This window comes from Onychomys torridus, chromosome 18 (assembly GCF_903995425.1).
Source record: "Onychomys torridus chromosome 18, mOncTor1.1, whole genome shotgun sequence".
Classification (NCBI taxonomy): Eukaryota; Metazoa; Chordata; class Mammalia; order Rodentia; family Cricetidae; genus Onychomys; species Onychomys torridus.
In genome coordinates, this window is record NC_050460.1 from 34,459,393 (window position 1) to 34,474,860 (window position 15,468).

The 15,468-nt window shown below is 44.5% G+C and overlaps 1 protein-coding gene across 1 annotated transcript; it reads left to right on the plus strand.

Moving 5' to 3' along the window:
* The first annotated feature begins 4,279 nt into the window (after window positions 1-4,279).
* Cnot11 (CCR4-NOT transcription complex subunit 11) lies at window positions 4,280-14,979 on the plus strand. The gene is made up of 7 exons (XM_036167786.1): window positions 4,280-4,969; window positions 6,172-6,336; window positions 7,994-8,146; window positions 10,572-10,774; window positions 12,302-12,504; window positions 14,532-14,628; window positions 14,708-14,979. The coding sequence occupies exons 1-7, from the start codon at window positions 4,447-4,449 to the stop codon at window positions 14,903-14,905; spliced, it is 1,542 nt and encodes a 513-aa protein (XP_036023679.1). The 5' UTR covers window positions 4,280-4,446; the 3' UTR covers window positions 14,906-14,979.
* The last annotated feature ends 489 nt before the right edge of the window (window positions 14,980-15,468 follow it).

Genomic DNA, 15,468 nt, shown 5'->3' on the forward strand with positions numbered 1-15,468 from the left:
TTTCTTCAACTGACCTGCAGTATAGGGTGCACTCCGACATCTCCCTTCTTACCTTCCCATCTCTCCTCACACGGGACAGCTCAGTCTGCTGGTCCTATCCATTCTGGACTCTCCCAGATGTCTGCCTGCCCCTGCCTCTGCTCTCTGGCATATCTACAATAAACTTTCTCCTCCACCATACGGAGGAGCAGTCATGTCCTTCTTTTCTTTTTTTTCCTCACCCTCATGCCTTGTTTAAAGAGTTGTTGCTTATCTTCACTCCAGCAGTTCAAAGGCAGACTACTCCCTGATCACCATAGCTCCCTGTACTGGGCTGACACCAAGGCTCCATCCACATGCTGTGCCACGGATTTCCTCCTCTGTAATAAAGGTTAGACCTGAGGGCTATCTCGTATCACATTTATCTTCCATTTCTCCTGCTGTCAGATTCTTCTCATGAATCCCAAAGTTTTGGACCCCAGGAGGGCCTGTTTAGTACAGATTGATTTTGTATTTTCTTTCCTTAGGTGTTCTCCAGCCCCAGCAGGAAGACACAAGCAGCCAGCACTCCATCTCCTTCTTTCCTTAGCTCTTCCCCTCTCCTGCAGCTTAGAGGCTATTGTGAAGGACGGCATCATACTTGTTTTTCTCACTGCAATTTCACCCTTACATGGGCATTTTTTTTTTTCCTGGCAGAGGGTGTAGCCTCAAGTTGCATGTCTCATGTCCAGAACAAGGGCCATATAACTGATGTCACATCTGGCTTATGATCCTGTCTTACCCACGCTGCATTGGGGGAGGGTCAAAATATATCCTTTAGTCTATAAGTCACATGGCAATATGGGGAGTCCCCATTCTTCAATGAGGCATCCCGCTCCGTACCGGAGGAGCAGCCATCATGGGATTCTCCTCATGGACACTCCATCCTACATTGCAGCGGCCTTCGTTGTATCTTTTTGCCCACAGTAGGGTGAAGTGTAGGGCATGAAAATGAAATAGATAATGCAGTTGTTACCGCAGCAACAGAACATGCCCGTTCACACCAGAGGAAAAGAGCCACACTGGGCTCACCTGGTGTTTGCTCCGCCCTCAGATGGCTCAGCTCAGTAGGTCTCATCACCCACAGCAGAGACAACACAAATGCTCCTCTCAGATGTGTCTTTGGTGCTTTTGTGTCCCTGTTTACGGTGCTCATGTCTTTCCTGGGAAGACATGAACAATTATCTATTCACCCCACGTACGGCACCAAAACCAGACCTCATGTTTAGCTGGGTGAGTCAGTGAGTTCAGCTGGGAGCTTACTTACAAGATACTTACAGGAGCATGGGGAGGGGTTACCCACAGGAGCATATATACCAGACTTTTTCTTTTGGCCCACCAACCAGCTTCTAAATCATGACACGGAGACTTATTAGTTTTGAGTACTCGGCCTTAGCTTATGCTCGTTTCTGGCTAGCTTTTTTGTTTTGTTTTGTTTTTTGTTTTTTTGTTTCTTTAACTTAAATTAACCTGTTTCTCTTCATCTATGTTTTGCCTCAGGGCTTCTGACCTTTCTTTCTGTAGGTCCTACTCTGTGTCTGCTGGCTGGCAGCTGCCTGGATACCCTGGGCAGCGCCCTCTCTTTCTCCCTTGTCCTCCTCCTTGAGTCTAGATTTGTCCTCCTGTTTGTCTCTGCCGGCCAGCCTCCCCAGCCCTCCCCTGCTTGGTGACTGGCTGTTTGGCTCTTTATTAGACCATTCAGGTGCCTTAGGCAGGCAAGGTTGCATAATTAAACAAATGCAACACAAACAAATGTAACACATCCTTACATCATTAAACAAATGTAGCATAAACAAATGTAGGACACCTTTACACAGATAAAGTAATATTCCACAGCATCAACAAATGTGACACATCTTTACATAGTTAAATATTCCACAAGAAGCATAGACAACTTATAGGCAACTACACTGTGTAAGTCTTCTAACACACACCTTTGGGGAGGGGCTGTGCCCTGTGCATCTAATACACCACTTCACAAGCCCCATGTGCCCACTCTCCCTTCCACAAGGGAATGTTAGCGGGTCCAACCCTCTGAGGATTTCTAGGTCATCACAGCTGCTCCGACAGCAACAAGCATCTGGTGCGCAGAGCACAGCCTTCGGTACCAGGAGGCCACAGGAAAACTTAGAGGGGACACAGTTAAAGCCAGATGACAAAAGAAGCAGAGATTGGCATGGCGAGGCAGCAAGCAAAGGGACACCAAGGACTTTGGGTAAATGCCAGATGCTAGCACAAGACAAGGAAGGATTCTTCCCTTGATGCCTCAGAGGGGAATGACCGAGCTGACATCCGGATTCCAGACTTTCAGCCTCAGGAAGGGAGAGAAAGTTGGTTTCTATTGTGAAAACATACCCAGTCTGTGGTTATGCCACAGAAGCCCTAGAAAGGAACACAAAATGGAAAACTCTAGAGGAACTCTTGGTACCCCATTAACCTTGATGGAAAAGCAGCTCTATTTGGGGGTAACATGCTATGTTCAAATATTTTAACACATCTTGAAACACCCACACAGTACTAACATTTAAATGATTAGTAAGTTGTAACAATGAATAACTAGCATGAGTCAGTTTTAGTATTGTAGACTAGTGATCACAAATAGAGTCTACAATGTAAAAGGGCTCAAAGAGAATGTAGTTGATTCACAATAAAAATAAAAACAGAGCTAATTTGAATCAGTTCCCCCATTTGCCAAGTTATATTTTCTGCTGACTGTTGAAAGATTCGGGGGGGGGGGATCTTCCCTCAGGAGAGACCCCGAACCCAAGGAACACGCCGAAACCATCCATCAGATGCAAACAGCAAGAGGGTTTATTTGAATACACAGGTACCTGGGGCGACAAGCCTCTCGGAGGACTTGCGCGCCTTCCTAGGGAAAGAGGGACTTTTTATAGGATCCCAGGGGCAGAAGCATGGTTACAGAAGCGAGAAGCATAGTTACAGGGTTCCCATTGGTTGACTCAAATAAGGCCAGGGTGAACTTGGGGACATATTCTTAATTCTCGGAAATTTGGTGTGTGTGGCTGACCTGGCCTTTCTAGGGCACAGTGGTGTTTTCCTAGCCCAACTGTCTATTCTCCAAGGCCAGGTGGCCCACCATAGATATCCTGCTTTGACTCAACAGTTTCTCTCCCAAGGCCGGGTGGCCGACTATAGTTATGAACTCCTGTTTGGCCTTCTTCCCCTGAACTGCAGATATCCTGTTCTTTATGTTTAAGCCTTGCAAAATGGCGTTACAGCAGTCAAGCTAAAGCTATTGTAGGGGATCTTTCACTGTAACGTTCACTAGCAGGACTTCCCTACAGGTTTAATAGTAAACTAAAGAAGGCTTTAAAAATATGCATTCTACCCAACACCTCCTCCTCACAATTTTCTTTAGAATTTTGGCGGTTAGCAAATAGAAAACTCTTAAGCTGCTGCCAGTATTTAGCAGAGGGTAGCAGGTGATGCTGATGACATTCCTGTCGGTACTGCAGTTCTACAGTGGGTACCAGTCACCACCAGTGCCCACGTGTGTGTTTGTGTGTGTGTGAGGGGATGGGGAGTTGGCAGCGGTGTTTTTGAACATCTGAATCAGATCACAGGGGACCAGACTAAGAGGCTGGTATGTAAGGAAATTTCCAGTGTTCAGCCAAGGGGTACAGGCACCCTAGGGCAGGCAAAGGGGAAAAAAAAATACAGCAAACGATTTTGTAAATGAGTATTTCCTGAGACACGTTCTCAGATTTTTGTTTCCTTTTCTAAATTTCTTTGAGAATGGTCTCTCTATGTAATCCTGGCTATCCCGAAATTCACTCTATAGACCAGGCTAGCCTCGAACTCACAGAGATCCGCGTGCCTCTGCCTCCCTAGTGCCAGGTTCCCACCCAGATTTTTGTTTACCTAGCCATGAGCAAACACTTACATGCAATATGCTCCCATCTCTGAGAATACAAGTCTTGAAATTTGAACTGGTTGTGAGAAACCTGTATTTTAGTTTGCATACAATTTCCCCAGGAATCATCAAGAATGTTCTGTTAAGCCAGTTTGCATCTAAGACCCATTTTTCAAATCATAACTATGGCAACATTTACTGGGCCGGTTTGGCGCCACCCATCGCCCAGAGACAGCCGGCTTTAGCCACACCTTCGCCCCATCCTGCGTTACACAGTCCAGAAAAGACTAGACGGACCCCTCTCTGTCCACAGGGCCCCGCCCCCGAACGCCCCCAGCACTTCCGGGCACGGCGCCCCGCCCACCTCGCGTCTCCGGAACCTGGGTTTAGCCTCGCCTAATCGATCTGCCCTGTTTCTCAGTTCCGATCGTCTGACTTCCGCGCTGTTTTGTTTGCGACGCTGTCGTGTAACGGTGCGCTTTACGGCCGCGGGGAAAGCCGTGAGCCGGTGCCAGGGCCTTTCGGCCAGGAGGCAGGGCAGGCGGGCGAAGTTGATGCCCGGCGGCGGCGGGGCGAGCACGGCGTCTAGCCGGCTTCTCTCCGCAGCGGATCCAAGAGGAGCGCGGGAGGCGGCAGCGGCGGCGGCGGCGTTCCGGAGCGGCCCAGCGGGCTCGAGCGGAGGCCGAGGCGGAGCAGGTGGTCCCGGGCCAGGGAGTGGAGGCCCCGGGGGCCCCGCGGGCAGGATGAGCCTGACCCCGAAGGAACTCTCAAGCCTGCTTAGCATCATCTCCGAGGAGGCGGGCGGCGGCAGCACTTTCGAGGGCTTGTCCACCGCCTTCCACCACTACTTCAACAAGGCCGACCACTTCCGCCTGGGCTCGGTGTTGGTGATGCTGCTGCAGCAGCCGGACCTGCTGCCCAGCGCGGCGCAGCGTCTCACGGCGCTCTACCTGCTATGGGAGATGTACCGCACCGAGCCGCTCGCCGCCAACCCGTTTGCGGCCAGCTTCGCGCACCTGCTCAACCCCGCGCCGCCTGCCCGCGGCGGACAGGAGCCAGACCGGCCCCCGCTCTCAGGTACCTCCCACCAGCCAGCTGTGCGGGTGCAGCCAGCTGTTCTGCTGGGAGCTCACCGGCTAGAACAATTCAGCCTCCTTGGAGAGGATCCCCCCCCCCCACACACACACACTCCCCCGCGCGCGCCTCCTTTTCCACACTTTCACTAAAATAGGGGAGAGGTAGCCAAAAGTTACAAGTTGTTTTTGTTTTTGCTTTTTTTTTTTTTTAATTCACTGCACTCCAAATGATCCCCCCCATCCGAGAAAAACCAACACATCGTAGAGCCCACCGAAGGACTGCACATAGTTTAGTATGTCAAATACAGGTCATTCATTATTTTAAGGCCCTGGGGTATGTGAAGTTATAGCCAGTGACACTGGGTCTACCCCCCATTTAAGTCTCAGAGTAAAGAAGTCGATATTTCAAGTGGCAGGTTGAAATCCACATTACGTAGTATCTAACTCATGTCTTTGTGGGCAGAGAATGAAGTCTTTTCTAATTCACTGTTAGAAGATGCGTGTCTCTGGGACAGATTTCGAGTGTTTACTTTTGCAGCATTGTCTATATCAGATGTAGATCAGATTCGAGGGTGCTCTCCTAACTTTAGTGCCACGGATGGACAGCGTCACCCTCTTGATCTCATGAGCCTAGCCCAGGGCTCTAGGATAGCTATACCCACCCCCACCCACGTCACAAGGCTGCACTTTAGATTTTTTTGAATTTATTTTTATTTTTTGTGCATTGGTGTTTTGCCTACATGCACATCTGTGTGAGGGTGTCAGAAGTACTGGAACTTGAGTTACAGACAGGGTGAGCTGCCATGTGGGTGCTGGGAACTGAACCTCCGTCAACTGGAAGAGCAGACAGTGCTCTCAACTGCTGAGCCATCTCTCCAGCCCCCCTAGATTTTTTTTTTTAAGTGTGCTTATACTGGGCTAAGAAAAGCAATTCTGATTGCTACCATATGTAAGTTTTAGCCTTTGCAGGGATTGAAGTATTTGATAACAGAAAATTCTCAATAGTTATTGAGGCCATAAGTTTTATTGACATTCTGTAGATCACAGAATCTCAAGGACTTCATATGTGATTAATTGGAACTCAGTTACATCCAGCTCCTAAACATAGTCTGGTGTGGCAAGTAGCAAATGTTGTTTTACCAGATTCAAGTTAATTTAAAAAGTGATCATTGGAGAGAAATCGGTATACATTTTTATTTGCAGGGTTTTTGCCTCCTATAACTCCACCAGAAAAGTTTTTTCTTTCCCAGCTGATGCTGGCACCCCCAAGGGAACTCTTCAAAAAGACACCTCGCCAGATCGCATTGATGGATGTGGGAAACATGGGACAGTCTGTGGACATCAGTGGCCTTCAGTTAGCCTTGGCAGGTAAGGAAGGGCCATTTGGCCATTTTGTCTGCTCCTGAGAGCCTCTGCCTAAAATCAAGGTTTATTACTATTTAATTTACCCTTTTGCCCCTCTCCACATCTCCCTGTTAGCCTCTTTTGTTTGTGGTTTGGTTTGTTGTTTTTTGGTTTTTCGAGACAGGGTTTCTCTGTGTAGTTTTGCGCCTTTCCTGGAACTCACTCTGTAGACCAGGCTGTCCTTGAACTCACAAAGATCTGCCTGGCTCTGCCTCCCGAGTGCTGGGATTATAGGCCACCACTGCCGACGCCGACGGCCTTGTTTTGTTTTTGAGACAAGGTTTCCTTGTGGCTGTTCCTGGCTGTCCTGGAACTTGCTCTGTAGACCAGGCTAGCCTCTTAAGAGCTGCTCCTGCCTCTGACTCAGGTATTGGGCTTAAAGGTGTGCATGCCTAGCGGCCATCCCAATTAAACGCTTCTAGCCTAGCGTCCCCTCTTTCACTTGCCTCTTCAGTTTCTGCATTTTGTGTGCATTGGGTTGATGCCCCAGCCCATCCTCTCGTCCCCTCCTTCCCTGCTGCCCACCTTTCTCAGACCCTTTCACTCTGGCATTGCCTGTCACGTGTGTGCATCACATGTGCTGTATTACCTCTCTTCCTCCCTCCCTCAAAGCCTCCTTATACTCCCTCATGGTCCACTTTTCTAGTTTCCTGGACTTTACACACATTACCACATTGCACACACACATCCGCTAAGATCTGCATGAGAGGGAACCCTCTTTGTTTGTCTTTCCAGCAGGAGGGAGTGACTGATAGGGCCTTCTCTCCTCCTCTCAGATGGAAGCTGTCCAAATCCCTTTCTTCATCTGCTTCATACTCTCCCCAGAGCTTACCACACAGTTCATCTCTGAACCATCCAGGGTTACATAGTGAGACCCTGTCTAGAAAAAAAAAAACCCAACAAAATACAAGATAAAACAAACATCCAAAATCCAGATCATCTCTGTAAGGCATAAAACAGATATCTTTTTTTTTGTTGTTTTTGTTTTGTTTTTTGAGACAGGGTTTTTCTGTGTAGCTTTGTGCCTTTCCTGGAACTCACTTGGTAGCCCAGCCTGGCCTCAAACTCACAGAGATCCACCTGGCTCTGCCTCCCAAGTGCTGGGATTAAAGGCGTGCGCCACCACCGCCCAGCTCAGATACCTTATAGTAGGATCTGTGTACTAAAGGTATGTTTGTGGGTGATTCACATTGTGTTTTCTGAATTTTAAAAACACAAGCAAACAAGTTGAATTTTAGTGACTCTAAAAGACAGAGATTTGTCATTAACAATTTGTTCCATTTCAGACGTTTTATTTAAAATTTCCCACAAATACCTAATATATATTGGTTTTAACAGTAGGTATTTCTAACAAATACCTACTGTTAAAATCATCAGTCCTTTTTTCCTTGCTGGGTTATTTTAATGTTATTGTTTGGTTTATAGGAGTTAAAGATATTTATTTTGCACCTTTGCTGTGTTCATGGTGTTCTCAATTTTAAAATGTTCTTTGTCTCCCCGGTCTCAAATGGCTAAGGCCTTGAATTCTTGATCCTCCTGCCTCCACCTTCCAGGTGCTGGAGTTGCAGATGTCCTGCCCCCAGGTCTGGCTTAAAATGCTTCTTGTCTGAATCTCTTCCAGAACGTCAGTCTGAACTGCCAACCCAGAGTAAAGCTAGCTTCCCAAGTATCCTTAGTGACCCAGACCCGGATTCCTCTAACTCTGGATTTGACAGCTCTGTTGCCTCTCGGATCACAGAGTCTTTAGTCAGTGGACCAAAACCACCTATTGAAAGTAGGTATATCTGGGTTAAGTGCATATCTTAAGGCTTATTCCAGCGGTACTCCATGGGACTTTTCAGTTTTTGCAATGCTTGTTTTCATTGAATCTGATGAGAGATTAACTGCCTTACTGCTTGGAGTAGAGCAGAGATGAGTGGTACAACTCAGTTCCTTTTTAAAGCAAGGTATACACTAGGATGTTTATGACTTATTTGTTATATGCCTGCCTGGACATAGAAATTCGAATTTTACTAAAATGAATCTTTTAGTTTGTTTTTGTTTTAATGAGATGGGGTTTTGTGTGGTGCAGAGGAGCCTTGAAAACTCCCTGTATAGCTGAGGACGACCCTAAAATCCTGAGCCTCCTGCCTCTGCCTCCCAAGGGCTGGTGTTTCTGAGGTGTGCCATGCCCAGCTTTTTTGTTTTCTTTAAAGTGTTTGGGGTCAAACCCAGGACCACTGTGTAAAAGGAAAGTACTCCACAGCTAAGCTCCATCTCCAGCCCCTCCCAGACTTCTGTCTAATAGAGGTCATTTTATACTTCTTCAGTAATCTTATCGTTACCTTTTGTCTCTGTTTTACTGACTTGACAGCCTTGAATCTACTGTAATTGGGAAAAAACCCAAAACCAACCAAACAAAAAACACTGAATTTGAAATAATCCAGCTGCACCATTTGGTTTTACAAGCTTCTGGGTGGTTTGAATGACAAAGACATTCTGCACAGGGGTAGGAACATCATCTCCTAATTACAGTGCTTCCAGGACTTGGAAGCTTACAATGTGACTTCCATTTGGTTTAAAGTGGTTTTACTGTTTGAAGTTTCAGCTAGTCACAAGCATGTCTCCAGATCCATGGGACATGGTGGTTTTGGTTTTTGGAGACAGGGTTTCTCTGTGTAACCCTGGAACTCACTCTGTAGACAATGCTAGCCTCGAACTCAGATCTGCTGCCTGCCTCTGGGTTTGATTGCATGGGCCATCAGCCAGCTATGTGTGTAACTAAGTGTAGCCACACCTTGACATCCCTACATCACATAAGGAGTGCTTCCTGTGAAGTGCTCAAGACTGTAAGTGGTCCAAGGAGAGACATGGAATTCATTCTGGTGATGCTAGGGAGCCTACGTTGGAGATGTGTGCTTGGTGATTCTTTGCCAGAAAAAGACTTCGTTAGTAAATAGAGATTCGTCTCAAATTTGGGGGAGCCTAGGGTCCATAACAGGACAAATCACCTTCCGTCCTGTGTGGGAAATGCTTCCTGGAAGCTGGGTGAAAGTTACTGTGAGGACAAAAAGAGAATTCATTGCTGTATACCAGAAGCCGCAGAGAGGGAGTGAGAATTCTTTTTATCACAGTTTAGTGGAAATTACTCCTGGGGTTTTGTGGGGTTTATTGTTCAGGCAAGACCATAGCTGGGTAGATAGGTGGGTGTCTGTTTTGTTAAGTAGTAAAATTTGCCAAGCAATTTGTCTTTCTTGAGACTGACCACTTGGATATAGTACTGTGGGTCACTGGGAGTTAGGCTGCAAGTGTTTATGTAAGACATTAAAAATTATAAGCCACTGGTGGCAGGCTCTGTGACTTGGTTGTCATAGTATGGGGTTTTAGCTTTTCATCTGTGTAGTAACCAAGTGAGGTGTGATGTTAGTTCAGAAGTCCTAATGAGTTTATTTTGGTATGTTGATAACTTACACTTCAACCTTGAGTTGCAGGGATAGCTCCAAGCACTCTGTATAGCACTGTGAGGTCCTGAGAGCAAAAATAAAATAAAGAAAAAGAATAATAAAATCTTCTTTTTTTTTTTTTTTAATTTTATTTTTGGTTTTTCGAGACAGGGTTTCTCTATGTAGTTTTGGTGCCTTTCCTGGATCTCACTCTGTAGACCAGGCTGGCCTGGAACTGCCTCTGCCTCCCAAGTGCTGGGATTAAAGGCGTGTGCCACCACCGCCCGGCCAAAATCTTTGTTTTAAGCTGGGTATGGTGACAAATGCCTTTAATTCCAGCAGAGGCAGGCAGATCTTTGTGAATTTGAGATTAACCTGATCTACATAGTGAATTCCAGGACAGCCAGAGCTACATAGTGAGACTTTAAAAAAATAATAGTAATAAAAGTCTGCCAGTTTGGCATCTGCATCCTTAGCCTAAATGCACATACTTGACTTAAAACTTCATGCACATGATTTTGTCTTTCTAAAAAGCAGATTTGGTCCCTGGCATCATGCTGATGTGTGTGTGTGTGTGTGTGTGTGTGTGTGTGTGTGTGTGTGTGTGTTTTCTTAGGTATAATTTGGGTAGAACTCTGATTTTATATCATTACTATTTGAAGCATGAATTTATCATATGTTCTTATTGAAGACATTCTTGTACTTCATTAAGTGAAATGCACATGAGGTGTGTGCAGCTTTTAGCTCACTGATACAATCATGTATTACTCATTATAGGTCACTTCCGGCCAGAGTTTATCCGCCCACCACCACCTCTCCACATATGTGAGGATGAACTGGCCTGGCTAAATCCTACAGAACCCGAGCATGCCATTCAGTGGGATAAATCAATGTGTGTTAAGAATAGCACTGGTGTGGAGATCAAGCGAATCATGGCCAAAGCCTTCAAAAGCCCTTTATCTTCTCCCCAACAAACACAGGTATGTATGTATAACAAACAGTGTCCCATCTGTGACCCATCACAGGGTTTCCTCCCATAAGTGATAAGTCAGCAGTCAGTAGTTGATATGAGCCAGCAGGAGGAAGCAATCTCTGAAGCTGTGTTCTGGCCTTTCCATGTTTGATAATTTTGCTCTGATGAGACAAGAAGTCTAATGACTGAAAATGTCTAGACTCTGTTCATTTTGTGTCAGGGGGAGGTGGTGGGATAGGAAGGGTCTCAAATTGGGGCACTGTTCCAGGTGTGTTATCAGCTAGGCTCATCATATGCATTGCTGTATTTGGCTGGACAGTAACTCGAGCATGTGTGGAGTTGTTAATGTTGTATAAACAGTGAGTTTCAGAGAGTACACTAGGCTTTAGCATAAGGTGTTCAGTGATGGGGTGAAGTTCTCTCCCCTGCTGCCCAAGATTACAACTGGATGGACACCGTGGATTGTATATTTTATTAGGTTTATACACTTTCAAGTTAGAACTGATAGGAAGATACCGTTACTTCCAATTCAGTTCATCATTTAAAATATCCATTTTAAAAAGATTTGTTTTATGCATATGTATGCATATGTATGTTTTGTCTGCCTGCATGTCTGTGCACCGTATGGGTGCGTGCCCACAGATGCCAGAAGGCATCAGATCCTTTGGAACTGGGGTTACAAATGTGAGCCTTCATGTGGGTGCTAGGAACCAAACCCTGGTCCTCTAGAAGAGCAGCAAGTGCTCCTGACCACTGGACCATCTTCCAGTCTCCCCTACAAATATTTTTGAAGTGATGCAATTATTTGTAGTTTCAGTTTACTATTTGACAATCATGAAACAGTCCAGTGTAGAATATACAAGTAGCTAAAAGAAGATAAAGAGTTAAAAGGAATGGGCACGGTGCATGCCCGTAATCCTAGCACTTGGAAGGTATAAATTGAAAATATAATATAGGTAGAACACTTGAAGTGTTTCTGTTCTGTCCCTTTCTAGGGTATTTCTGTTATTTCTGAGTAAGACCTGAGTAGCCCTTGTTCTGAATTATTTTGTGGTTTATGGAGTGTGTGTGGCTTTTTTTTTTTCTTTTTTAAACTGAGACAAGGTCTTACTATATATACCTCGAATAGCCTTGAACTCACAATGTAGCCTAGGCTGGCCATTTCCTGCCTCAATGCTTGTATTACAGGTGTGTGCTACCACACTCAACTTGGTTTGTGTGTTTTGGGAGAAGTTGGTAATTAAGATTTTAAGAATGACACTATTATGGTCATACAGTATACTACCAGACAAAATGAAGACTGTCTTGTTTACAGGAAGAATGACTAATGGATTTACAAATTGTCTTTTTTTTTTTTTTGTATCATCACAATTCAAATTTGAAAATACATCAAGACATAATGAACATGGCTTTGAGGGAAGAAACTTAACAGATTAACACAACAAAGATAATTTTTATAATTCTTATATAAAACTTGTTTGTATGCAGAAAAAAATAATATGACTCAAGAACCTCTCAATTTGGTTTTCTTTAGCTCCTTGGTGAGCTGGAAAAAGATCCCAAACTTGTTTATCACATTGGCCTTACTCCAGCGAAACTTCCAGACCTAGTGGAGAACAACCCTTTGGTCGCCATAGAAATGCTGCTGAAACTCATGCAGTCCAGCCAGATCACGGAGTACTTCTCTGTCCTGGTCAATATGGACATGTCCTTACATTCAATGGAAGTTGTAAATCGGTAAGTGTTCATGGTTCACCAGAAGTGTAATTAGTATTCAAATCCTGAGTAAATGACCTGAACTTTGAAAAGCTGTGGCAGGTTTTCCCCTTTTCTGATACTGTTAGCCTAAACTGATCCTTAGTGTTCACTACATGTGACTTTAGTCTCCATTTATAAGAACTCAGTTGTTAACTTTACTTCACTGTCTTTTGTGCCCCCTACAAGTCCAGGTTTTCATCCCTTGGCAGCCAGTATTGGCAGCCAGTATCGGCAGCCAGTATGTGTGGCCCTTAGACTTGCACCGCTAGGCATGCACTCCTGGAGAATACTCGTGTTCTCCCAGCTTTTGTTGGTGTTTTTTTGAGACAGAGTCTCTCTGTAGCCCTGGCTGGCTTCCTAGCTCTTCGTTGACTTTGCTCTTCAGGGACTATCAAGGAAAGAATGCATTCCCCTATGGGTGTGGTCTATGTAGTTTCCATCAGATATATTTTAGGTAAATTATAAATTAAATGTACTTAGGTGGGTAGGGTACTATTTTTCTGAGGTAATCTTTACCTTCTTTTTGGAGTAGGATCTCTTAGCAGTAGTCCTGCCTCTTTCTCTGAGCCTCGGGTTATGGGTGTGCGCCAGATCCCATTCCTTTGGAACATCTCTATAAGGTGGCAACTATCTGAATGTGTTAAGTCAGCTGGTGACAGAAGCTTGGCTGGTAGCTCTATGCACAAGAAAGGTGGTGGCGCATGCCTGTAATCCCAGCACTCGGGAGGCAGAGGCAGGTGGATCTCTGAGTTCAAGGCCAGCCTGGGCTACCAAGTGAGTTGCAGACAGGTGCAAAACTACACAGAGAAACCCTGTCTCGAAAAACCAAATAAATGAATGAATGAATGAATGAATGAATGAATGGATGGATGAAAGAGGTGGGAGAAGAAAGGAAGCAAGAACTTTCAAGTTCCTTTGTTAGCGTTGTGTCCCTGGTGGAGCTGGCTGGCTACTTATTGAAAACATGCTGCTTGCTTCTACCTCCTTTATTACAGTCGCAATTGCTCTTTCTGCATTGGCTACATTGGATGGAGCAATCTGAGTGTTCTTGGATTCTTCCTCACTGCATTCCTGTAGTGTCTTTACCAGTCAAGTCCTAGTTCTGCTTGTTTTCTAGCATATCATACTTTATTATTCCCAAGGATAAAGCAGCCTTGCTGCTGATACACAAATCTCAGTAGGCATAGTGCTGGTGGCAGTTTCTTATAAAGTACTTTAGTGCCTTATGTTTTGAGGTCAAAAGTTTACAGCCCCGTGTCCTAATATTTCCTGGGCTGAACTTGAACTCTATATGGAATTCTTACCTGATTCCATTTCTTTTTTTTGAGACAAGGTTTCTCCATGTAGCCCTGGCTATTGTTTAATTCACTCTGTAGACCAGGCTGGCTTCAAATTCAGAGATCTACCTGCCTCTGCCTCTGCAATAAACTCCTAAGCTTGTTACATAGTTGCTGAGTCTTCAAGACAGTGTAATGGTCAGTTCTAAGCCTGTGTGCCATGCTCAATTCTCAGATAGGCTTGTTTTGTTCCCTATCATTTCAAGTAACTTTTGAAGGCTTTACCAAGTTCATGTTTCTTCTGCAAAGCTCCACGTTAGTCTGATTATATGTTGTGCTGTTTGGTCTACCTTCATCTGAGACACACAGCCTCGCATAGTGCTTACACTTACAGGACTTTCCTACGTTTTAAATGATAGCAGTAACTGCTGAGGTTGAGCTTGGACGTGGGTAAGACTATGACTGACAGTGATTAGCCAGGGTCAGAGTGTTTCAGGGACATAGTATGACACTCACTGCTGAATGGGTAATTACAGAGTATACTATGTAAGTATAAACTTAATAGAAGTGTCAGAGGTTTAAGTGGCTGTGGCTCTTGGGTTTAAAAGTAGAGAATTGGGTCACATCAATTTTTACTAGATGACCACAGGGAAATTTTGACTTCATATTTACAGTCTTCTCAATATTAGCAAATACAGTTAATAGCTCAAATGTTCTTTCCTGAAACAGACTAACTACAGCTGTTGATCTACCTCCTGAATTTATTCACCTTTACATATCAAATTGCATCTCTACTTGTGAACAAATTAAGGATAAATATATGCAGGTGAGTAGTAGAAATGTTTGTAACATTATTATGTGCCAGGAAAACAAGTTCCTAAAACGTGTCCCCTTTTCTTTTCCAGAATCGTTTGGTACGTCTTGTATGTGTGTTTCTCCAGTCTTTGATCCGCAACAAAATTATTAACGTGCAGGACTTGTTTATAGAGGTGCAGGCCTTCTGTATTGAGTTTAGTAGGATACGGGAAGCTGCAGGCCTATTCCGGTTGCTGAAGACACTGGATACTGGGGAAGCCCCTTCAGAGACCAAAATATCAAAATAATACCTCACCGGAACTTCCCCTTCTATTGCTCAACTGTATTTGGATTGGTTTTTAAAAACTGTTGAAACTCTTGAGTGGATTGCTTGCTTTATCTAAGAAATATAAATGACACTATTTACTTAAGCAAAAAAAAAATTTTTTTCTTACATGATTTTCCATGGATGAATTTTGGTAAGAACTTGGGAAAACATTTTTTAACTCTCTTGCTGATGACAATCCATAGGAGGAATAGTTATTCCAAGAAAGGAGGTACAAGTAGTTCTCTTAATTTAAAACAAAATACCCACTTTTTCTTTTCCTGTTTTTAGAAGAGTAACTGCAGGTTTCCTAAAAGCCACGAATCCTGCTTTTTGTAGCTTCTAGTACAAAACATGTTCAATTAGAGTAAGTGCAGACACTGAGAATTTATGGTCTGGTCTGTGCTTAGAGCAGCTGAGTGTGGTTATTAAGCAGGGTCTGACAATTTTTTTTTTTTTTTTTTCAAGACAGGGTTTCTCTGTGTAACTCCAGTTCCAGGCTGGTCTCAAATTCAAGGAATTCACCTGTCTCTGCTGGGATTAAAG